Source organism: Manis javanica, chromosome 1 (assembly GCF_040802235.1).
Source record: "Manis javanica isolate MJ-LG chromosome 1, MJ_LKY, whole genome shotgun sequence".
Taxonomy (NCBI): Eukaryota; Metazoa; Chordata; class Mammalia; order Pholidota; family Manidae; genus Manis; species Manis javanica.
The window spans coordinates 204,565,965-204,590,506 of NC_133156.1; the positions used below are offsets into that span (position 1 = coordinate 204,565,965).

Consider the following 24,542-nt stretch of genomic DNA (forward strand, 5'->3'; position numbering starts at 1 on the left):
ACCAACTCCTAGGCTTTTGCTTCTCAGCTGGCAATTGCCAAAGTCAGGCTGCATTATATGTCATCTTGTGGAAGACAAATGGCTCTATAAATAAATTCACTTGGAACGTTCTCAAATACACATAAACCACAGTCGCTTTAAATGTAAGTCTTGACTTTTTTCTCATTTTCTTTCTTCCCTTGGAGAGGTCAGCATGGAAGTCCTGCAAGAAAGGCCTGCAGAAATTCAACCTAAGAAACCAGGAAGAACTTTCCTGTATTCTCTTTGATAGACTATTTCATTACCAAACATTTGTTCAAAAGCTTCTTGCTTCAATACATGCACCTGTATATCAGACTTAAGCCCATGCTTGTTATAGATTCTACATCAATCCTTTTAAGAATTCATTTTCTAGAGGAGGTGATTATTCATTCTGCCAATCAATTTCCCATCATTAAAAATTACATATGTACAATTACTGCATACTGATCGGGTACTGCGTAAAGAGAAATACTTTTAGTGACTAAGCTGAAAGAAAAAGTTGTTGATGGTTCTTCCATCTGAGGGGGAATCAGAGACAAATGTCAGGAAGTACCTTGAAAAGACCTGGGAGCTACTGGAATGCAAAATAATGGCTTAAGTCTCTACTTTCAGGCCAGATTGTGAATCAGAGGTATCCTTGTTTAAATAACATTCTCAATGGCATTTCACTTGTGGGATAAAGTTAGTTATTCCTCCCCACCCCACCCCCACTGCCTGAGGCATAGTTAGTTACATAGTTACATTTACAAGGACGGTAGAAACACAGGGTCCTGAGGTTTATCTGAAAGGAAGGTCGCAGGGCTGCCAATGCTAATTAAAAGACCACTTACTTTATGTCTAATTTGCATGCCTGAAAGAAAGGGGATCCACCTGTGCCCTAGTAAAGCAAATACTTTTGATGGTATGAGAAAATGTCTAACTTGACTAAAGGAGGTTAAATTCCACAGAAGTGCAGAAAGCAGAGAACATCTTGGTCTTGCTGGGGAGAACTTTCTGGAGGGAACCTTACCTTCAGTAGGAGGTTACCTTACCTTTCGTCTTGGCTTGCTAAAAATGCTGTTTACTAGGTTTCAAGAGTCCACATGCCTGTGCTTTTTTCTAGGAAATTTTAAGGCCTTGACATGGCCTAAGATGATTCTTCCTGGGTAGTAGCTCTACCAACAATCTTCTTGAGGAACTGCGGGTTGAGCCTTAACCCTAGTTTTTTCTAATATCCCAGAACCCTCTCCTTCGCTTGGCTGGCTGTAGTAATGTCTCATTCCTGGCATCTCCTCCATAATGTGCTGTAATATCATGCCTCTGGGTCTTTCCTTTGTTCATTTTCCTCTGGAACTTGCTTCTTTCCTTCCTGCCTTTTGCTTTTTCCTAGCCATTTATTCTATCAGATTAAATTTAGGAATCATATTCTTTAGTATAACCCTTTTTGGAACCTTTGTGGAGAGCTAAGGTTCTCTCCTCTGTGCCTCAGCCCCTCTATTGTAACAATTACATTATATTCAAATTGAGTTGACACAGGTGTTCACTATCTGCTTGTTAAATATTCCAGGTTATGCACATACTTGCTTATTTTGGAGCTAAATTTTTGTGTTTGCCTGTGTGATAACATACATATAAAACTTACTATCCTAACCATTTTTAAGGGTGCAATGCAGTGATTAAACACATTCATAATGTTGTGCAACCATCTACACAACTCTTTTCACCTTATAGAACTGAAATTCTATACCCATTAAAGAAAAACTCCCCATTTTCTCTCCCCTCAACCCCTGGCAACCACCATTCTACCTTCTGTCTCTATGATTTTGACTATTCTTGGTATTTCATTCTTTGTCTTTCTGTGACTGGCTTATTTCATTTAGCATAATGTCTTCAAGGTCCATCCATGTTATACCATATTGTAGAATTTCCTTCCTTTTTAAGACTGAATAATATTCCATTGTAAGCACAAACCACATTTTACTTATCCATTCATCCACTGATGGACACTTAGGTTGCTTCTGTTTTACCCACTGTTGATAATGCTGCTATGAATACATGTGTATCAATACTTCTTCAAGATTCTGTGTTCAATTCTTTTGGGTATATACTTAGAAGTGGAGTTGCTGGATCACATAGTAATTCTAATTTTAATTTTTTTGTTTTTTTTTTGAGAGGGCATCTCTCATATTTATTGATCATATGGTTGTTAACAATAATAAAATTCTGTATAGGGGACTCAATGCACAATCATTAATCAACCCAAGCCTAATTCTCGACAGTCTCCAATCTTCTGAAGCATAACGAACAAGTTTTTACATGGTGAACAAGTTCTTACATAGTGAATAAGTTCTTACATGGTGAACAGTGCAAGGGCAGTCATCACAGAAACTTTTGGTTTTGATCACGCATCATGAACTATACACAATCAGGTCAATTATGATTATTCGTTTGATTTTTATACTTGATTTATATGTGAATCCCACATTTCTCCCTTATTATTATTATTATTTTTATTTTTTAATAAAATGCTGAAGTGGTAGGTAGATGCAAGATAAAGGTAGAAAACATAGTTTAGTGCTGTAGGAGGGCAAATGTAGGTGATCAGGTGTGTGTCTATACACTAAGTATTAATCCAAGCTAGACAACAGCAACAAAACATCCACGATGCAGAAGATTTCTCTCAAAACAGGGGGCATGAGGTTCTAAGGCTCACCTCTGTTGACCCCCAATTTCTCACCTAATGGCCCCCCTGCGACTGTGCCTGTCTTAGGTTGTTCCTCCCTTGAGGAATCTTACTCATCTCTGGCTTAATTTTAATTTTTTAAGGGACTGCAGAATGTTATCCACAGTTGCCTGTACCATTTTACATTCCCATCAGTAGTACGTACACAAAGGTTCCAAATCCAAGGAGCTAACTTCTACTGTGTGGTTTTTAAAATGTCCATTTAAATCTCAGAGTTAAGAGATCCAAGGGAGCAAATTTGTTATGAGGGGAAGATAGATTTTATAATGATCGCTTGTGCCAGGTACTTAAACATTTTATATTATCTCTAATCATTATATAATACTAATTCTTACAATGATCTTTTGAGATAGGTATTACATTTTACAAACGAGACTAAAGATTAAATGACTCATCCAAGGTCCTACATCTAAGAAAGTCCAGTGAAGACTCATACCCAGGTCTGCCTCCAGGCCAGAACCCTATTATTCCACAGTATTAAGGGGCTATTGGGGGTGACTAATACCACAGACTTCGGATATTGTGGGTTTTGAGTGACTTTTTTCTGGTAAATTACCCGTTAAGAAAGGCAAAGGTGAAGTATAAACGGAAGACGCTTTCAGATTAGTTTGTCTACCCTTACCCAGGTTTTCATGGGTTTTAGTGAGGTAGTGGAATGGAAGAATGTGTGGCCTCCACGAGGCTGAAACATGAGGCTGAGAGCCTCAGCGCGAGGTAGGGTTTCCTGGGGTCTGTCAAGTTCATCTTTCATCTGTTCAAGGTGTTTTCGTCTACCCCCATGCAAGAGGCGCGAAGTGTGAGAGCCTGGCAGTGCAGGATGGGTGGAGGAAGGAGTCTGTCCAGTAGAGCTCACGGAAAGCCACTCAGCCGCCAGGCGCAGTTACCAAGACAGCACCGCCAGAGGAGCAACGGCAGAAACCTCACCGTGTCCCGGCGGCGGCCGCCGCGAGCTCGAGTGACGCATTGCAGGTACAAACCAGCCAATCAGAGGCCAGCTCAACGACCGTCGGAGTGACGAGTAACCGCTACGGTACTCCTCCGCGCCGCAAAGTAGCGTCCCTCACGCGAGATTCCACCGGCCTGTAAACGGCTCACTGGAGAACGAAACCCGTTTGCACCGTCCGTCCGCTCACTTTCCTTTGTCTCTTGTGTCGTCGACTGAATAACAGTTTTAAAGAGGGATCTCGAGAAGAGTCTGAGAGGAGGGAGTTGGCCGGGACTCGTTTGTAATGTTCCGTTATCCAGCGTGCGGCGGAGGGATCTGGCGGAGGGAGGTGTTTATGAGGCGCTGGGGGCGGAGGAGGAATTAGTCCGAGTGGAGCGAGCGAGCCGAGTGGTTGTGTGTTCGCGTCTCGGAGACCGGTAGCGCTTGCAGCATGGTGAGTTCGTCGTTAAGCTGCCGGCGCTTGGTCTAAGGGGGGAGCCGACTGAAGCGAATTGCGTAAAGAAAGGGAACTCGCCTCCCCTACACCCGCCAAAGTGGTCTTTGCAAGAGGGATGGCGCGAAATAGACTGGGGGTCCCCGGTGGTTGTGTCGCAGGTGCTCCCCACCCCCATTCTCCTCAGGGAGGTGTCCCTAGGGTACTGGCGGCTACGAAGCTCGTCGGCCTTGGCTGGATGAGGATGGACCCGGGGCGGTGTGCACCCAGCACGTGGGGGAGGCGTGAAAGTGGACGGGGAGCAGGGAGCGTAAAAGCCACGGATCGGGCGTTTCGGAAGGTCACTCCCGGGCCGAATTCAAAAGCCCAACGGACGGTTAGTGCTGGCGCCAGGAAGCGCCTTTGTCCGTTCGCGGCTGCCCTGTGCCGAGGGGGCGGGAGGGAGCGCGTGAGGCCCAGGGCGAGCGCCAGCGCAGCCGTTAGCCCGCATCCCCCGCGTGCCCGGGCGGGGGGGGGGCGCGTGCGGGCGCGGGGAGCGGCCGGGGCGGGGCCGGAGCTGGCGCCCGCTCGGCCGGGCTCGCGCCCCAGCTGCTGCGCTGGCACCTGCAGGGCTGCGGAGTTTCCGCGGCGCTGCGGGGCCGGCCAGTTGGGGGATGGATCGGGGGAGGGTGGCCTCTGCAGTTGCCCATCCCCCTCCGGTGGCGAGACGGAAGCTCGGTGAATCCTATCTTATACCCCATCGGGGCTTCGGGGCCGCCTTCGCCTACCGAGGCTGAGCATTAAATATTTTTGAAGTGGTTTTTGTCTTTGAAGGAAATGAGCTTTATTATACCTGAAGTTAGGCGAATCCTTGCGGGTATGCATCTTGGTGGAGAAAACCGCCAGCTCCAGCCAGGGTCTGAAAGGCATTTCCTAAAACACCGAAAGTAAGCTCCAGGGTGACTGCCCTTCTGTTGTGAAAGTCCGCTTCATCTCCATGTAATAACTGGAAGGATGCTCTTGAAAAAGGCCGCTGTCGTTATCCTATTGTACTCCCGCGCGCTCCTAATGTCGAAGAACCACTACCACAGACAGCATTTCACCCGATGCAGCCCCCCTTGAAATGACCGTTATTTCCGCAGATTGCCAGACCATATTACCGTGCAGTTAAGTTCACTGGTACAGTAATGGGTGTCAAATTAGTATTAGAATATGTTTTGGGGCAGGGAATTTTAGAAAGGAAAAAAGATTTTCTGTCACTTGAGACCGGAACTCCTATTCTTTCCTGTTTTTTTTTTTTTTAATTCTAATGAGGGCAGTAATTTGCAATACTTATTTTGTGGTTCTTTCTGCCAAGTGGTTACAGCGATGGGTGTGTCCAGGAGGCAAGGTGACATCTTAAACAGGAGTTGGGAATCTTTGCCAACTGAAACCTCTAGCCTGTATGGGTATGGGGGGAGTTCACCTTGGATATATAACCAGTGTTCATTTAAGGTTGATGCACTTGTTCCATCTTGACATTTTAAGTTACCCTGAATTTAAGCATGCTAGTTGAATTTACTCATTTTAGGTGAAACAAGGATTACATGCATTATAAGCATGTAATCATTCTAAATTGTGGATAAAATTTTTTAAAGTTTTTAGTGAAGAGTAAGGTTTTTTCCTAATCAGTCTGATTGATAATTGAATGAAGAACTGTAGATTTTTGTGGTAATGCAGTTTGTTTATACGCTCTCCTAATAATTTGCCAGTGATAAGCTATTGTAGTTACTGTTTGCATCGATGGTTTGGGAGTTTTTGGTTAGTCATCATTAACTAACTTGGAAATTTTCCTCAGGTAACTTACAAGAACTGGAGATTTAAATTTAGGACTTAGTTGAAGAATAAAAATTTATTTGATATGAAAATGGAAGAAGATTGTTCACATAGATAGCTCTTGGGTTTTACATGTTGTCAGTGAAAGGGGGATTGCTTTTAAGACGACTTGAGACCGGAGTGATTAGTGATTAGATAAGTAAAAGAAATGAAGAGGTAGAAATTCTGTCCCTTGAGTCTAAATAAGTAATCGTTATAACATCATACTGCAAAGAGATATGTTAAGACTCAAGAAATTCACTGTGGCTCTATCAAAATGTAGAAAGTTCTAGATTCAGCTAGAATGATCACATTAGGTCTTTGGTAAAGGTCCTAATTTTTTTGAAGTAATTTATTCTAGTGGTTCCTCTTTTGGTCCAAGATGCTATAAGTACTACTCTATGAGAGTTAAGGTATCTCAACTCTACTGAAATAATTGAGACTGCTTTTGATAAAGGTAAAACATACTCTTAACATCTGGAATTGTAGAAAAAAATTGTTTCTGAGTAGCACTTGGAATAAATAGGAATGAATGAAAATGTTATGTTCCATCTCAAACCTATGTATTCACACATTCTGATAAGAATGATGTATTTTTACACCATCTTTTCACTAGATGAGCCCCAAGAGTATCCATACCTAGTTTTGAAAGGCCATTTAGGAAATCCTTAATAGGTACATAAAACATTCATTTCAGGTCACACATGTAGTCTAGATTAATGTATCTTTACAAAAGCTGTGTTTCCCCAGAATGATATTTCTGTTCAATAGGTCTGGGTGGAACCTGAGAGTATGTACTAATGCCTGGAAGCTTTCTCTGGAGTGACAAGAATTCTATCAATTGTAGAAATAAAGGAGTAAGAACTAGTATCTCTCTAGTGAATTATTCTTCACTTTACTGAGATAAACACGCATGTTAATGAGCTTGAGTTTTCCCAAAAGTATAATTCTTCTAGCTGAGAAAATGGCACTCCACATAGAGATAAGAACCCAGTTTATTTGCTTGTAGTTGGAAAAGGCTTACAAACTAGAGTGCTAGGGAGTCTTGAGTGCTTGCTTTTTTAGGCTTTAATCTGAATGCTGTTTACTTTAAAACCTCGAACTCTGGATTAGTAGTAAGTAAAAAAACGCAAGTTTCTTGAAACACTGCAAGCAGAATTGAGGAGCACTTTTAGGATAGGTGTGTAATTTTTAGTCCCTGTGTTCTTAGTTCATTCTTTGAAGTTCATTTGTGATCCTTCTAAGATTGGAGGTAGGGAGCTGGACAAGATGGTTGTGGGGCCATTAAATTTTGACCTACAAGTAAAAGTGGGTATTTATAAAGTTTTCTTGTATAGCTAACATCTTGTTTCTTCCTAGGCCTTCTTGGCTTTCATGGAAATTGAATGAGCCTTCCCCAACCCCACTCCCATCCCCAATATGTTGAGAGAACAAATGAACTCTCTCCCTTCCCCTTCCTGTACACAGCAACCATTCCTTCATCTTTCAAGCATTCTGTCATGCCTTCCACACATTTAGCTTAGCATTTTTTAGTCCGAAATTGGTTTCACCTGCCACATCTGTCCCTGGGTTGCATCTTTTGGTTTCAATTTATGGAAATATATTTTCTCAGCTTGAAGTTAACATGGAACATGGGAATTTTCTTGTAAAGAGCTTGATAATGCCATGCATGTTTTCTTTGTGAAAGTTGAACTAGTCAGGTTGATATTTTACATCAGAGATTCTTTGATAAGTTAATATATATATAATAATTATCACTGAACCTTTTGGGCGAGCTTCTCACTTATGCATAATAACCTTGCAAAGTAGGTATTAATAGTCTTGTGTTACAGATGAAGTTGACTATGAGAGGTTGAGTAACATGTCCAGGGTCATGTAGATCTTAAGGGGTAGCACTGGGATACTAGCCCAGCAATGACTCAAAACACCATGCTTTTTTCTCCAGCAGGGCATCATGTTACCCTTTATTCAGAAATCATGAAAATCCTACAGAATGGAATCACACTAGAAGTAAATCCTCAATAGCCTCAAACAAAGTAAACGTCAATTCAGTGGGTTTTAAATCTTACTAATACAATAAACAGTGTGGCTGATTTTATACCAAATACCTGGTGGAAGATTGGGATTTGTAAGGATAAAAGTAGATAGCTCTATGTTTTATAAGTTTGGATTTGAACTTGCTTACTAGCTCTTCAATGTTAAGTTACTGGGCCTTTGGCATTTTTTCTTTTTAAAAATAGAATTGATTTGAGTTCGCATTGAGGTCATATCAAAATTGATGAGCAGGGAAAAACTTATGTTTTCTGGGTTTTCTTACATTTTCTCATACTATCCCCTAGAGAAAATGTGGTTGCTGTTCTACATTAAGGTCTTATCCTTTCCTCGAGTGTATTCACTTAAAAAGAATGAAACCCAGGCACTGTTTGTTTATTCTTTTCATACCAGTAAATGAATGGATTGGTCCTTGTATGATTGTGACTCCATGTGGATGGCAATATTAGATAGGAGGCCGTTTCTTGTCAGTGCTTCTCATTACCAAGTAAGCAGCTGCTTCATGGGTATATGTATCAATAAGCAGTGAAATGTCCAAAGATGAAGGCCACATAAAGGACGAAGAGAGAGCCCTTGGTATTTTCATGTGTCTATATATTATAGTGCTCTGAATTTAAAATTTAGAGGCATTGGTCTAATACCTTAGTGTTTAATCCTGACTTCAGTTAACTAACTTTGTACGCCCGCTCCCAGAAGTTAACGTGAGCTTCTCCTCATCTGTAAGATACATAATGATAGTGCCATTATAAGGTTATCATGAAGATTGAAAAGAACAACATACCTAATGAGTTTTAGCATATACCTGAACATTTTTTTAAAGCATAAACTATGTGCTAAAAAAAGAAATCACAAACCGTAGCCTCACTTGGGATTTCAAAAGTCAAGAGAAAATGGATGGCTAGGCTTAACATTTGGTAAATAACGTAGTTCAGATGTTGAGAGCCCTGGGTTCTCCACAGTGGCCTGACAGGTGCAGAGGGAAACCGTAGCTCTGATGTGGCCTCGGCCAGGATAGCTGGGATTTTCATCTGTGTAACGGGAGTTTGTTGCTGCTGCTTTTTTCATTCGGTTTTTTTAAGGTCTGGAAAATTACTTTCATGTCCAAATAATGTTTAACCATTTTTAGAAGTGATATTGACTGTAGTTCTTGGATATTATTTTTGGTTCAATTGAGATTTCTGGTAGTAATGATTTATGTCTACCAAAGGAGAAGGTGAGCTTAAGTTTTAGGTATCCTAACATTGAAAAAGGATTACTGTTTTATTGAATTTTATCCTTGCTTTAGAAAATTAATAACTCAATTTAAGCTCTCTAGTATGCAAGATACGCTTTTTTTCAGTTTGTGAAATGTAGAGTTTGACGTGTATTCAAAATATTTTCATATCTGGGGACCAAGACAGCTTAGCTTTGAAGAGACTGTGTTTATTGCTGGTACTAAGAAATGTTGAACTAAATAAAGTTTATATTATATGGTGAACCTTCAAAGTTTTTTAACTTGTTTCTGTAACTGCTAATCTGTTGTATACTCTGAAGTCATTCACCAATCTCTGATCTCTTTGTAGGCTGACCAACTGACTGAAGAGCAGATTGCAGGTGAGAAATACTTTGCTAGATTGTCCCATTAGGTTGTACTAAAAATTGAATAGCCAACCTCAAAATAAAATATTTATATGGAAGAACTGACTGGTGTGTGTAGTAGATGGTAACAAATGGGTGTAATATAAAATAGTAGTTGAACTTGAGTTAAACTTGCCTTGTGAAAGATATGTGGGGCTACTTGTAATTAAAGACATATTTTTAGGTTATGTGGATATACTTTGGGATTTTCGTGATGGTAGTCTTTGTTTTTAAGATTATCTTATTCTAAAACCTGAGTTGTGGGCAGTTTTAAAACTAACTCCAAATAAGTTTCCAAAAGAGGGCCAAGCAGTAACTTGAAATGTAGAATCAGAAAAAACCTCTAATTTATCCCCCGTTTAAAGTAGCTAATATTTTAATCTTAGAATTGTATATGTAGTGAAGAATAACCATCTCTTTAGTGAAAAACTTAGATCAAAAAATTAGCATTCTGTTTGACTGCTATAGTGATTTGATTTTTGTCTTAAAAAGCAGTGACAGCTTTTGAAATGAGTTTCTTAAATCTCGTCTTTGGTTTGTTATGGAAATATGGGATGTTGTTACGTAAAACCTAATGTCATTGTTTTTATGCCATACCATTAAACATTAGTACTTCCGATTTTATTCTAGTACTTGAGGTGACTGGTTAACATCAAAATGTTGCTGCGGAAACTTTTTTTCTTTCAAGGGCATTTTTGAAATGCTTTTCAAACTCTATTCCTTTTATTATCATTAGAGACTTTTATTAAAACAAGCACCAAGTAGTTTGAACTGCCATAGTTTTCCTCCTAGGAAAGGAATTTGAAGTGCTCAGCAGCATTAACATACTTTTATTAATGATAGAGAAAACTGAGAAGCCTAGTTGGAACTCAACTAAAATAGCCCATTTAAAGTAAGCTCACCAGCCTCCCAGCACCCCCAAACACACAGATTTGGAGGAGCCAGAAATCACTAGTCTCTCCATATATTTGTCCCAAATATTATTTGATAGGACTTTATCAAGTAGAAAGCTATTAGCATTAAAGGCCAAATTTAAGCAGGTTTTGTTTTTACTTACTGTATGAATTTAAACTTGGGTTTTGTTCTCGTGTTATTAGTAAATTGGATGTACTGAGGGTGTTGAAGTAATCAGGCAGAGCTTTAGAAATATGTTTTTTGTACTATTCATTTATACTATTTTAAATGTATCCACGAAAAATAAATTACTCCAGAAGGGATTTTTAAATAATGTCTCCTTCAGGAACTGACTCAGGTTGACTAATATTGCCAGTTTCAAACTCTTCACTATCTTTTAATATAACATTCTGCCTTCAGTTTTTCAGTATTCCCAGTTAGGTGGTTTCCCGTACTGTACATACATGTTCACTTTAGGAGGGAAAAGTGTATTAAGGTGCTTTCCCATTGATGCTCATTCTGTCCTCTGAAACATACATAAAACTCTTAAAAAAGATAGTTTGTGTCTGTTAAATACAAGAGGATCAATACTGCATTTTTACAAAGAATACTTGTAGTTCACTGGAACATTGTCTTTAAGATAAATTCTGGTCTTTACATGACTTCCATCATATAATTATATTTCCAATAGGAGTAACAGAAGAGTCTATCTGGGTTCTCTCTCTACCCTCCATTTTCATTTTTCTAGGCTTAAAGCCATTACAGGCCCCAGATTATAGTGAACCTTTAGGGTAAAGGAGCCAAAGTTTTATGCTGTTAAAATAAAACTGAGATCAGGGACCTTGTATCCCCAGTGTATCCTATGTAGTAAGGGCTGAATATTGCCTGAATAGATAAATTTCATTTTCAAAAAAGTGTTCTAGAATACTATCTACCCTACCTCATCCTAAGAATTATTCTGTCTCTTCTAAAAGTTTCCTCCTCCTAAACTTGTTGTTTTGTCTACCTTTGAGGTGAACGCAGATTTATTTTTTTTATCAGGGAAATTGTAATTGTTGGTGACCAGGAACATTTTAGAGTCTCAAGACCTACTTGTTCCTACCAAAAAAAAAAAAGCTAAGCTTCATACATATAATGCAACATTGAACATACTAAGGTACTTCTAAAGCTATTTTTATCTTCATATAATACTACAGATTTGTTTAGCAGTTCTAACAGTAATAACTTGTTCTAGAAGAAAAGTATGCTTGTGTAGGTTAAGTTATTAGAATTGTTTACACTATCTGGTCTTAAAGGGCACTCCAGAACAGTCTAGAGTGACATCAGTAACAAGTTACATTTGTTGATGACTCTGCCATGGCATTACTTGCTGGTGTTTGACATTTAGAAGACTAATAGGAGAAACATACAAGAACTTTTCTTTTTTTAAGAAATTAGTTGCTATGCCCTTCATTATATTTCCAAGGTCCAGTATAGGCATAAAACTTACTTGACAAAAAAATATTAGCCATACTCAGTTTATAACAATAATTACATAATGCCAACAAAAGTCTGATACATGACCTTTAAAGGATTATTAACAGTTTTCTATTAAATATAAGCTGGTAAACAAGCATTTAATTCAAGCCATTTGTAGGAATTAACGTTCAGAATAATAATCTTCTATACATCATGGTTATACTGGTTCTAAAGTATAGGTGGTGACCTGTGAAGGCAGGTGAATCTAAATTTTACTCTTCAAGTTTATTCTTACTTAAAGGAGTATTTATAGGTACAGTTGACACTTGAACAGTATTTGAACTACATGGGTTCACTCAACAGGTTTTTTTCAATACGTAACATTGAAAGCTGTGGGATTTGTGACAATTTGAAAAGACATTTTGTACTTTATTGTAAGAATACAGTATATAGTACATATAACAAATACATGGTAACCATTAACTATGTTAATTGTAGGGCTTCTGGTCAGCAGTAGGCTATTAAGTCATTGTGGGGGTCACAGTTAATACGCAGATTTTTGACTGCATGAGGGGTGTGACCCAACCCCTGCATTGTTTTGAGGGTCGACTATTTCTGGCTCTGTAGTGTAAAAATACAAATAGAAATTGGGAATAAATCTTGATATTTAAATATTTTCACTTGTTCCTTTCTTGTATTTATAAATAGTAGTTAAAATATACAGTTTTATTCCCTGCTTTTCACTTATTCTAGCAAACCATTGAGTCACTATATTTTAAAACTTTTAGAACACACACATACATAAACTTATACCATGCTTTTTCTAGAATTTGGTTTTGAGTTAAATCATATAATAAAATGCTTATAGCTAGTTACACAATGGGGGATTTTGTACATAGTGGGGGTATTAAATGATGCCTGTGGCTAAGTATTGAAGAGAGAATGTAATGGAAACAAATACAAATCTCTTAGTACTTTAATTTTCTTGTAGCCTGAGTTATTAGGTAGTAGATGCTATGTTCAAACCCTAATAGAATAAGAATTTCTAGATTTCTGTATTTCAGTTAAAAAAAACCTGGGTAAAATGGAAATACCTTCATCAAATTTTGCTTGTAGGATTTATTGATCTATTTTTGTCATTGGGTTAATTTAAGTTAGTATTGTATGTACTGTTTCACAAAAGCAATCAGTAGTTTGGTACTAAGCTTTCGATATTGAGTGAAATCCTCTGAAACAATATTTAAAGGGAGTGGAACTATCTTACTACTGAATGTGTCAAACTACAACTAGTCGGTGATACCTGGTCTAAAGCCAAGTGATAGAAGATTGTAAGCAGAAGAAAATAATGTACTGATTCAAAAAGGTAATAAGATCCAGATAGTTGTGTGGGTTATTTTAAAGAACTAGTAAGGAGCCTGTTGTAATGGTCTAGGCAAAAGTTGATGGGGCCATGGATAAAAAAAGTACTGGCTGAAGAGATGAGAAAAGAATCAGGCAGTATTTAAGTGGCAAAATTCAATACGACTTGTTGACATATTTCAAGGGGAAAGTTAAAATGCCTTTTGTTTGCATTCCTAGGGTTGCTGGAGAGTATAGAATTCATTTTCATAAGGTTTGCTTGAGATCAGCCAGGGGAGATGTCCTGTAGGAAGTCAGAAATAAAGGTATAGTAGTTCCTTATCTGCAGGGGAATATGTTCAAGACTCCCAAGTGGATGCCTGAAACCGCAGATAGTACCAAACCCTAACATGTACTGTTTTGCCCTATGCATAATAAACTTGTTATAAAGTAAAACTTATAAATTAGGCACAGTAATATGTACAATAACAAGAAAATAGAACAATTATAAAAAATTATGAATGTGGTCTCAAAGTTTGATGATGAGAGATGATAAAAACACCTGTGTGATGAGATGAAATAGGGTGAATGACGTAGGTATTGTGGTGTAGTATTAGGCTATTGTTGGCCTTCTGATGGTATGTCAGGAGGAGGATCATCTGCTTCTAGGCCACAGTTGACTGCCGGTAACTGAAACTGGAAAGTGAAACCAAAGATGGGTGGTGGAATACTGTTGGGATAAATGAGAGATGAGTAGATGAAAGATAGGACGTCTTCATTTTAAGTGGGCATTGATGAAATGGCTGGGAGAAAAAAGGGTAAGGATCTTGGTTACAATATAAGAGACTAATAGGAGCAAGAGCTTTTGGCAGTGTAAGGTAGGAGGTAAATTAAGTTCTGTTGTGAAAGCAAGGAGGGATTTGAGTTTTTCATTGTGGTTTTGGGTGCTGTAGGGAAATGTCATCCTTTTCTTGACATTTATTAGGTACTTAATTGCCAGACATAGTTCTAAATACTTTATACTTAGTAAATAATTAAATTAAACTTAAGAAGGTAGGTAGTTATCCCTATTTAACAAAAATGAAGAAGTTGAAGCAGAAAAGGGTCAGTAATGTAAAACCTTTTGCCCAGCGATCCATTATTAGCAAGTGGCAGAGCTGGAGATTTTTAACCTAGATTGTTGAGTTCCAGAGGCTGCTTTTAGCTCCTATGTTGTATGGCTTCACATACTGGAACATACTTAGCTGGGTTGGGCAACTAGGCTGTTGGTGAACTTGGAATTTTCAGGTGATGAGCTGAAGCTGGAAGATATTTTAATAGTGGATTGATACCGAAGGAAATGGATATGAGTAATGGTGCCTTACAAAATTTGGGATGAGAGTAAGGGCAGGCACTTAAACGAAAATATAAAGGTTTGCATTTAGTTTTAGACTAAGAGACAGGGAGATATAATTTATATGTTAATACAAAATCAGTGGAAGAGTGAGTCCAGAGAAGAGATTATGACAGGATGAAACTGGGAAGTATAAGAATTGGAACAGGGATGGAAAGGCAGGGAATAAATAACCTTGGACTCTAAGAGGAGGCACACCATTTCCTAAATGTGTGTCAGGTGTACGTTTTCAAATGTGTAGATATGTCAGGAGGTTAATGGTCTCGTGAACTTTGGAACATCTTTTGCATTTGCTGGTGCCGTCTAAAATCTTGTAGAAAGTACCTTACTCAGTACTAGCTCATTTATATGACCTCGGGCACAGCCAAATTTAATCTATGCTTTAGTTTATCTATAAAATAAATGGTGAAGCCAGGTATTCTGGACTACTGCTCCAACAGCTTTCCGTGAAGTCTAATGGTGAGTTAAAAGTAACATAATTTCCAAAAGATTATTTAAAGATCTTCAGCAATATATTTTTCACTGTTACCAACTTGAAATTTTATATTCTAAAGAAAAGTCTAAATGATCTTTGTTTTCAGGAATAAAGCACTTAGCTAAACTGTCCATTCAAATCTTGATCATCCCATTGTTTAATACCATTATAGGTTATTTGGTTGTATAGTCCCTTCTGTCTTCCAAAAAGGAAATGAGCCTATTGTATATTCTGAAGCTTCGAATTGTTTTGTTTTTAATTTAGTGTGGGTGATCAAATAGATTTAACTTTTGAAATTAGTCTGAACATAATGTAAATATAAATAGTATAGCTGTTCTATAGAAGTATTTGGTACCAATAGTCTTTTTTCTTTATTCTGAATGTAGGTTAGACCTGTAATTTTGAATTGTGTTCCACAGAGCAGCTTTAATTAACAAAATTGAGAAGCCAGTCATTTGGGACTTGATTTTTCCTCTTCAGCCCAGAATAATTAAACTTTTACCTGGTCTAGGTATTGGAGTTTCTCTATAAGATTTTAGATGAAAAAATTCTCTGGTAGACCAGTATGAGCGTGTATACTGGTAGCTGAAGGTGTTTCAAATATCACAAGGTTTTCCCACTTAATCCTTTAGGAATCAAAATCGCATTTCAAGTGCTATCTTCATATATATCTTGGCTTCAAAGGTTGACTAATACATTTCATTTAGCAGGTAACTTTTTATTGTTAACCCGTGCATTTGGGTTGTGATCTTTCTTTAAAACAGAATTCAAAGAAGCTTTTTCACTATTTGACAAGGATGGTGATGGAACTATAACAACAAAGGAATTGGGAACTGTAATGAGGTCTCTTGGGCAGAATCCCACAGAAGCAGAATTACAGGACATGATTAATGAAGTAGATGCTGATGGTAAGTCTTAATTTTGGGATTGGTTAGGGGGATTCACATAGTATTTAAATTCTGTTGTAATATTTGAACTAAACAAACCATTTCAGGTAATGGCACAATTGACTTCCCGGAATTTCTGACAATGATGGCAAGAAAAATGAAAGACACAGACAGTGAAGAAGAAATTAGAGAAGCATTCCGTGTGTTTGATAAAGTAGGTATTCAAGGACTGGATTTGTTAAGTTTTAATATGAGGATGAAATGAAGATACCAAGACCTCTTATGCTTTAAAGACTTGTTTTTCTGGTGACTTAGCAACATACTTTAATATCAAGAATTAAGAATTACAGTATAAAACATTTCCAAATAACATACATGTTGCATTAATCTTGTGGCAAAGAAGGCATCATTTGACTTTGAAACTAAGAAAGAGTGATTTCAATGATAGGATATCCTGCTTGGTTCTCAGTGACATCTAATTTATAGGCCAATTATTTTTAGATTCTCTTCAGTTTGAATGGATTTTTAATATGTTTTTCTCCTTAATGTGAAGTTAATAAATTTGTTAAATTCCAATTCTAAGTGTATAATTTTACTTAAGACATTGTACTAATTTTTTTCTAGGATGGCAATGGTTATATTAGTGCAGCAGAGCTCCGCCATGTGATGACAAACCTTGGAGAGAAGTTAACGGATGAAGAGGTTGATGAGATGATCAGGGAAGCAGATATTGATGGTGATGGTCAAGTAAACTATGAAGGTAAGTCACTCTCACCACTTCATTCTGTGCTTTGATTAAATGAGTGGTACTTGTTAGGTACCTGATAGAACAAAGTTAGTGACTTGTTCCCCCCAAAATATAAATGCCAACACAGTTATTTATATTTGCTAACCTTTTGTTTATTCAGAGTGTTGCTATAGACTAGGACAACATCACTTACCTGAGAACTTCTTAGAACTATTTACTGTCAGGTCCTACTCTATACCTAGAATCTGCATTTTGGTAACATTTCTGGGTGATTCCGTATGCGCACTGAAGTTTGGGAAAGCACTATACTCTATGTTTTTGTATAACAATTACGGAACAGTTTTAAAAGTTTCAAACTTTTAAGTTCTTCAAAATGAAATTAAGGTGACTTCTAATTAGCTTTTGTCTCAAAACTGTTCATATGTGTTTTAATTATATATATATTAATTCAAGAGTATCGTGATACTAAATTCAGAGCAAGATGCTGTTTTTATAATTCATCTAAAGTACTAATTTTATTTTTACTTATTCATTAATCATAAATGTGGTTTATGAAGTTTCAGCCTTAGCTGGCAGTAAACTAGCTCTCCTCTGTACTTTAAGGTAATTGAGGAAAGAAAGTGCATTGAGACTACTCACTGATTAAGTGTAAGTGTGATTATTTTTGTCAGTCTTTTTGCCACTGACTCAACTTCTTGTATACTTCTTTTTCAGAGTTTGTACAAATGATGACAGCAAAGTGAAGACATTGTACAGAATGTGTTAAATTTCTTGTACAAAATTGTTTATTTGCCTTTTCTTCGTTTGTAACTTATCTGTAAAAGGTTTCCCCCTACTGTCAAAAAAAATATGCATGTATAGTAATTAGGACTTCATTCCTCCATGTTTTCTTCCCTTATCTTACTGTCATTGTCCTGAAACCTTATTTTAGAAAATTGATCAAGTAACATGTTGCATGTGGCTTACTCTGGATATATCTAAGCCCTTCTGCACATCTAAACTTAGATGGAGTTGGTCAAATGAGGGAACATCTGGGTTATGCCTTTTTTAAAGTAGTTTTATTTAGGAACTGTCAGCATGTTGTTGTTGAAGTGTGGAGTTATAACTCTGCGTGGGCTATGGACAGTCAACAATATGTACTTAAAAGTTGCACTATTGCAAAACGGGTGTATTATCCAGGTACTCGTACACTATTTTTTTGTACTGCTGGTCCTGTACCAGAAACATTTTCTTTTTATTGTTACTTGCTTTTTAAACTTTGTTTAGCCACTTAAAATCTGCTTATGGCACAATTTGCCTCAAATCCATTCCAAGTTGTATATTTGTTTTCCAATAAAAAAATTACAATTTACCCGACTGTTGCTCTGCATCTGAGTCATTTAATTACCTTGAGGTCGAATCATTTTTGAGTATCAAAGTGGAAGTGGTTTCTACGTGGTATAATTCAGGTAAGTACTTTTGTATTAAAGATTGTGTTTTGCTTTTAAATTATACTACCTTAAAAAGATGTGAGAGATTAAAAAAACTTAAGTGTGCTTAGCATAGGAACTGTTCTAAGTAAGTGTTTAGTTTTCCTATCTTTAAACATATTTTTCAATTTTGGCATCTGTCCATATTCACTTACGCCATGTTGTGATTTTTTTTTAAGATGTCTTAAAATCACAATAGTGTGGGAGTGCTTTGGGGGTCATTATGCTTTTATGTCTATTTCCTACTGTTTTACTAATTGTGCTTTTTAATTCTTACACCATAATGCAGAGGAGAATTTTCAATTGTGCCTGCCTATCTATCTGCACCATATTATGGCAGTAACTAAACCTTGCTTTAGTTTTTGTTTGCTTCTAAACCATTGCTTTCTCTATAATTTAAGCTACTCAAAAGGTGGTTATCAGGGTTTTTGTTTATGAAAGATTCCATAGCAAACCAGAACCAAGATAAAATGTATAAATGTTACCTGACTATTACAGCCACAAGGTTTTTAATATGGGTGTGGGGGGGTGTAATTTGTTTGGCAGAATACTACTTGTCTTTGACTATTTTAATACCACTGTTATTTTACCAGAAAATAGAAAATTAAGTGGTTAGTAAAGAAAAAGTGATAGTTTTAGAGAGGACAAGGGAAGTAAATAGGCATTGATAATCCTAAGGGGATATTAGACTATTATGTAATAACTAGGCAGGCAATCAAATAATATGACCTGCATTACATGTAAGACTTAAGTCAAAAAGGCCAAATGTATTAAGTGGAAGAAGATTCATGCTGCATTTGACTGTTACTACACAGTAATCTCCAGTGTATTAAAAGTAGAGGCTTTGGAGTTTTATTGCAACTGTTTGGATAACTGCTGTGACCTTGAAGAGGTCAGTATTATCTAAACCTCAAGTTACATTTCCTGCAAAATGGGTATAATATACACAGTTGGTTTCTAGGTTGGCTCTCACAATAATGAAGGTAAAGCACTTTAAGTAGTTGGTGCTTGGAATAAGTGTTGAATCCATGTTTCTATGCTGTTAAACCGGTTTAAGACCCTGTAAAATGAGGGACCTGGGCAAAGTTAATCTTTTCCAATTCCAGCAGTTTGGAGTTTTAAGTTGTTGGAAGGAGAAACATGAGGTACTTTTGTGTATCATGTTAATTGATTTGTAATCTTCACAAAAGTCACAAAGGCATTTTGATTTTACAGGAAATTGAAGTAAAGCAGTTTGCATGATTTAACTGGTCATATTGAGCACACACCAAGCTGTGTTCAAATTTCAGTTCTTCCTACAATGTAATTGTACTTCAACTTGGAACTAATTTTAAAACCTTGCAAATCTTACCCTTATTGCCTGTTTTATATTAGCAGGATCAGGTACTTGATAATTTTTTCCTCAGTAATGTCTGTAGCATGTTTGCTCTTATAATGAAAACCATTACTACTATTAAAGATGATGCTAAGATGTCTCAGAATATTTATTAAAGATCTGATGCATAGCAGAGGCACTGTTGAATTCTACTTGGTGTAGTCTTGTTCTCTATTAAAAAGAAATGCTGCCTCTTGAAAACTTAAGGTAACCTGAAAATAGATTTTAAGCTTTTTCTTGGTGTGTTGCATAAGACTGTTAAGAGGACATTTTGTTCATCCTACATGCTTATTAATCTGTTTTATTAGTAAAGTCCTTGAAATCACTGATCCATGCTGTTGCTGTTTTTGAGATAAACTTATTTTCTCATCTAAATGTTCCTTGTATTTAACACCTTGAATGGGTTTCTGGACTTCTCTGTACCCTTTAGTCTCTAGGGTACCAGTCCCTAGTCTGCTGAGCCAGTTCTACAGGCTCAGCCAAAATAAGAAAATGAAATGAGGGCCAGTGATGATGGACTTGATTAATCTCTCACATTTGTGAAAACTGGTTTTTACTTGCCTTTTGCCTTAGAATTTCAGTTGTTGATTTCAAACTTAGTTCCTGGTTGGATTTTTTCTCAGGCTATGTTAAATGAATTTAGAATCCCAGTATTTTAAGAAATTAAATGGAGTCCTCAAAGTTCTTGCTACTGAAGTCACCTACAGAATTACCTGAGAGTTTGTTAGAAATGTAGTCTTAGGTCCCACACCACATAACCTGAATAAATTTAGTTTAACAAGATCCTCAAAATGTTTTGTATGCACATTAATTTTGAAAAGTGTAGCTGTAGTCCATCCTTTGGTTTTATTTGTAGAGAGGAAAACTAGCAACTCATTTTTTTCAGTATGTTTAAAATTGTGGGGGGAATGATTTGTCAAAATGAATCCTCCAATAAAGACAAGCATGGAGTCCTTTGGGGTACAAGGGATTAGGCCTAAGAGGAGTTGACCCTTGAGGTTTGCCAGGCACGAGCTAATGCGGGGATACCACAGAATTTTGAAGATTCCATGTTTGGGGTTTGCAAGTATATATGAGACAAGGTTTTTAAATGAAGGAAAGGAGAGTAGATGGTGAATTTTGCTTTTGTCCTAAAGGCAAAGATAGTCGTGTTTAATGAATTGTGACAGTCATGGTTCCAAACATTCTACTCAATCATAATCACTTATGATGGGTAGATAATTTATCTTCTTTGTAGACACAGTAAATCATAGCAAATTCAGCCAGTGTTAAAATCCTGGTATTTAAGGGAGGTATTCAAGAATGATAGAATGGGATGATAAATGCAGCATGACAGGTGCAGGTCAAATTTGACAAGGTGAAAAATCCCCAATGGATTGACAATTGGATCACTGGCTAGTTAAGCAAGTCAATTCTAATTGAAAGTAGTGTGCATGTGTCATATTAAGATTTTAGAAAAGTATGGGAGGTGGTGAAAAACGAGTCCACATTACTCTTGAAAATTGTGAAAGGAAGCAGAAACTTCATGGTGTTGACAGTGGGGCGCTGGAGTCAGACCTGGATTTGAACTTGGGCTGCCACTTAAGTGTGATGCTGAATCAACTGCTAAACTGCCCAGGGGAGTCTGTTTCCTCCTCCAGAAATGGGATTGAATACCAATTTCTCAAGGTTGTAAGGATTAAATCTTAATTATGTGATGGATCTGGAACACATCAGGTACTCTGAAGGAATTAGGGTTGAGAGGAGGTTTGATTTTAAAGATACTAGTTTGAGAAACTACAGCCAAGAGGTCGGAAGTGAAGAGAGTCTGTACAGAAAGGAAAGGGTGGTCTGTAGATTGAGCTAGTGAAGCCTGTCGTGTACTAAATCAAAGGTGAGAGACACCGAGAATGTACGTGTGGAGGAGCTTAAAGTCTTAGAAAGTGGGTGCTAAAGCTGATAAATGCGTTAAAGCTAAGTATGCCTACGAAATACACCGTCTCCCTGTGTGTGGGATGCGGGTGATGTGGAAGAGGGCTGGTGGGATTCGGATACGCCCAAGCCTTTACGAGCCGCCTTTAGAAGCCTCTCGGGGGTCTCCAGAGCCCTCCAGATTTGCTTACACACGTGCGCGTGGCCCTCTCGAGTGATTTCCTGTGCCCGAGGCTTCGCGCGTGGCCTCCTGCCCTGCACCTGCCCGCCCGCCCCGCTGCACCGTTGGAGGCGTTCTGGCGGGTCACCAGCGCACGGTCGGGGGCCGGCAGGCCCAAGGCGCCGCCTAGCAACCGGACGCCAGCCTCGGCCTGGGAAGCGAGACAGCCGCTACGGACGGGCCCGTCCCCGCCATGGCCGCCGCCGCCGCCGTAAGGGAAGCCCCGGGGCGAGGCGCTTCGGCGGGCTGGCCGCGGCTCCGCCGGCCTCCTGGGGCGCAACCCCTGCCGTGGCGCTCGCCCGGCTCCGCCGCCAGAAAGTTCCCCTCTGCTGCCCGGCGCCTGCGCCCTTCGGGCCTTCATCCCTGCCGTCTCACCGCCCGCACGCCTCCAGCTGTGGTCGTCTCTGCCTGATCGTCGAGTTCGACTTCATTTTATCTCCTCGTCCCCTGCTACTCCCTTATCCTTTCATTCGCCTTTCTTTTCTGTATATTTGTTTTTCCTTCTTCCCCATTACTAATTGCCCTGGACAACTGCTCTACTAGGGTGATTAGATTTCTTTCATTTTCCCTTCCATCTGCCCAGAGAACAGGTTTTCCCTCCCTTAGTCCGACACATTTTTGCCCTGCTTCCTATTTTAGTAGTTAGAAAATATTTGAAACTACCTTTGTTTAGTTTTAAATAAATTTAGGCAAGAGATGTTTAGCCTATCTTATCTAAAGCAACTCACCATGTAAGTGAATTCGTAGTGGTAGATGAGTGGAGTTTTAGATCACCTGCCTTGGGCAAAACGACAGCCAGTGAGTGACCTTCCTTTACATGTATCACGCTTACTTCTCCCTTCTTCCCACCTCCTTTTCCTGGTCCTGGTAGAGGTGGGACACCTGTCCTGACCTGCCAGAGAAACTTTGATTTATGTGACTAGATGTGCAACAGAAAAGATTTAACGGAAGTCTACTAAAGGGAGCGTATAGGAAGAAATTCAGACTTAACAATATGAATGAAACAATTGTTTTAGAGAAATGCACATATTTTACAGTAAAACTAAAGTTCAGGAGTACTCATTAAGTAGAGTGATTATGACGCTAGACAGGAAGAATGAATTATATCAGTTTTACTGACTAGATTATTTGTAATGCATTGTTGAGATGACCCCTATATCATAGTAGTAACAGCAATGAAAGTAGAACTTAATATTTTAATGATTTTACTAGTAAAAATAGCACAGAAGGAAAAAAAAAAACTACCTGTTCACAGGCAGAAGAAGCAAATATGGGATAATAATAAATGGGTATAGAGTACTTACTATGGAGGACAAGAGTGTCCTCAAACGGAGGAATGCCAATCATCTGCTAATAGTCAACTTGGCAGATGCGGTTTTAAAAATAAAAGCTACCATTTATTGAGCCCTGGCTGTGGTGCAAGGCTTTGTATGTACAATGCCTTTTTCTTATAGCAACCCTGTAGGGCCTTAAATCCTAAGAGGAAGCTGAGGCTCCTAAGGGCTAAGTAGCGTGCCTAGTGTCCCTAGCTAGTGAAAGTTGCAGAGCTGGTGCTCAAGCCCAAATATGTCTATCTCCTCTGTCATTCGGCCTCATCAGTGTCACAGCTAGCTGGACAAGCAGAGAGAACTGGCTGTGCTGTATTTATATGATACATATCTGATAGAGTATGTAAAGCCAGGAAAGGGCAGTTTTCAGCATTTGCCACATCATGAGGAATTTGTACCCCAATATCACATTAATTTGATGACTGTGCACTTTTCCCTTGAGCTCCCAGCACAGTCACTTGAGCCATAATAAATCTTATCAATTATCACAATACAATTTGGGATTTACACAACACTCCTCTTCCTAACAGCACCAAATTTTGTCACATCTGTTATCCTTACCACATCTCTGTGAATTGGGGATGTTTATTACTCTAATTTTCCCAAAAGGTATTTAGATATTTAAAAAGAACTTAAAGATCATGAAGTAGCAACTTAAGGAAATGTCACAGACAAAATTTATCATGAATTAGCTTTTAACTTAAGGCTGACCAATTTGGTGCAAGTGTTCATTTCTTCAAGTAGAAGTTTTTAATGGTAAAATAAAGGTTTTTATTATAATTTTTTTATTAAGGTATCATTGACATGCAATCTTATGGTTGGTTTCACATGAGCAACACTGTTATTACAACATTCACCTCTATTATTACCAAGTTGTCCCCTACACACCCCATTGCAGTCACTGTCCATCAGTGTAGTAAGATGCTATAGAGTTACTACTTGTCTTCTCTGTGCTGTACTACCTTCCTGTAAGCCCCCTACATTATGTGTGCTAATCATAATGCTCCTTAATCCTCTTCATCCTCCCTCCCCACCCTCCATCCCCAACCCTTTCCCTTTGGTAACCGCTAGTCCCTTCTTGGAGTCTATGAGTCTGCTGCTGTTTTGTTCCTTCAGTTTTGCTTTGTTGTTATACTCCACAAATAAGGGAAATCATTTGGTACTTGTTTCTGCTTGGCTTATTTCACTGAGCATAATACCTTCTAGCTCCATCCATGTTGTTGCAAATGGTAGGATTTGTTTTCTTCTTATGGCTGAATACTATTCCATTGTGTATATGTACCACTTCTTTATCCATTCATCTACTGATGGACACTTAGGTTGCTTCTGTATCTTGGCTATTGTTAATAGTGCTGTGATAAACACGGGTGCATATGTCTCTTTGAATCTGTGATCTTGTATTCTTTGGGTAAATTCCTAGGA

The 24,542-nt window shown here is 38.3% G+C and overlaps 2 protein-coding genes across 2 annotated transcripts in view; both read left to right on the forward strand.

Annotated features, from left to right (window-relative positions):
* Nucleotides 1-3,995: 3,995 nt before the first annotated feature.
* On the forward strand, nt 3,996-18,173 carry CALM2 (calmodulin 2). The gene is made up of 6 exons (XM_017651068.3): nt 3,996-4,122; nt 9,570-9,600; nt 15,947-16,090; nt 16,177-16,283; nt 16,694-16,829; nt 17,532-18,173. Exons 1-6 carry the CDS (start codon nt 4,120-4,122, stop codon nt 17,558-17,560), a joined length of 450 nt encoding a protein of 149 aa, XP_017506557.1. The 5' UTR covers nt 3,996-4,119; the 3' UTR covers nt 17,561-18,173.
* Nucleotides 18,174-21,767: 3,594 nt separating this feature from the next.
* STPG4 (sperm-tail PG-rich repeat containing 4) overlaps nt 21,768-24,542 on the forward strand; it is a 37,270-nt gene continuing 34,495 nt past the window's right edge. Inside the window, exon 1 of the mRNA XM_037024420.2 lies at nt 21,768-22,003. Coding sequence (XP_036880315.2) covers nt 21,986-22,003 — 18 coding nt within the window. The 5' untranslated portion in view covers nt 21,768-21,985. The remainder of the gene's footprint in view (nt 22,004-24,542) is intronic.

Excerpts from the sequence above, each read along its gene's own strand:
- CALM2 (XM_017651068.3), top strand. Across the intron at positions 9,601-15,946 it reads GACTGAAGAGCAGATTGCAG|AATTCAAAGAAGCTTTTTCA; the intron begins GTGAGAAATACT and ends TCTTTAAAACAG. Across the intron at positions 16,830-17,531 it reads TGGTCAAGTAAACTATGAAG|AGTTTGTACAAATGATGACA; the intron begins GTAAGTCACTCT and ends CTTCTTTTTCAG.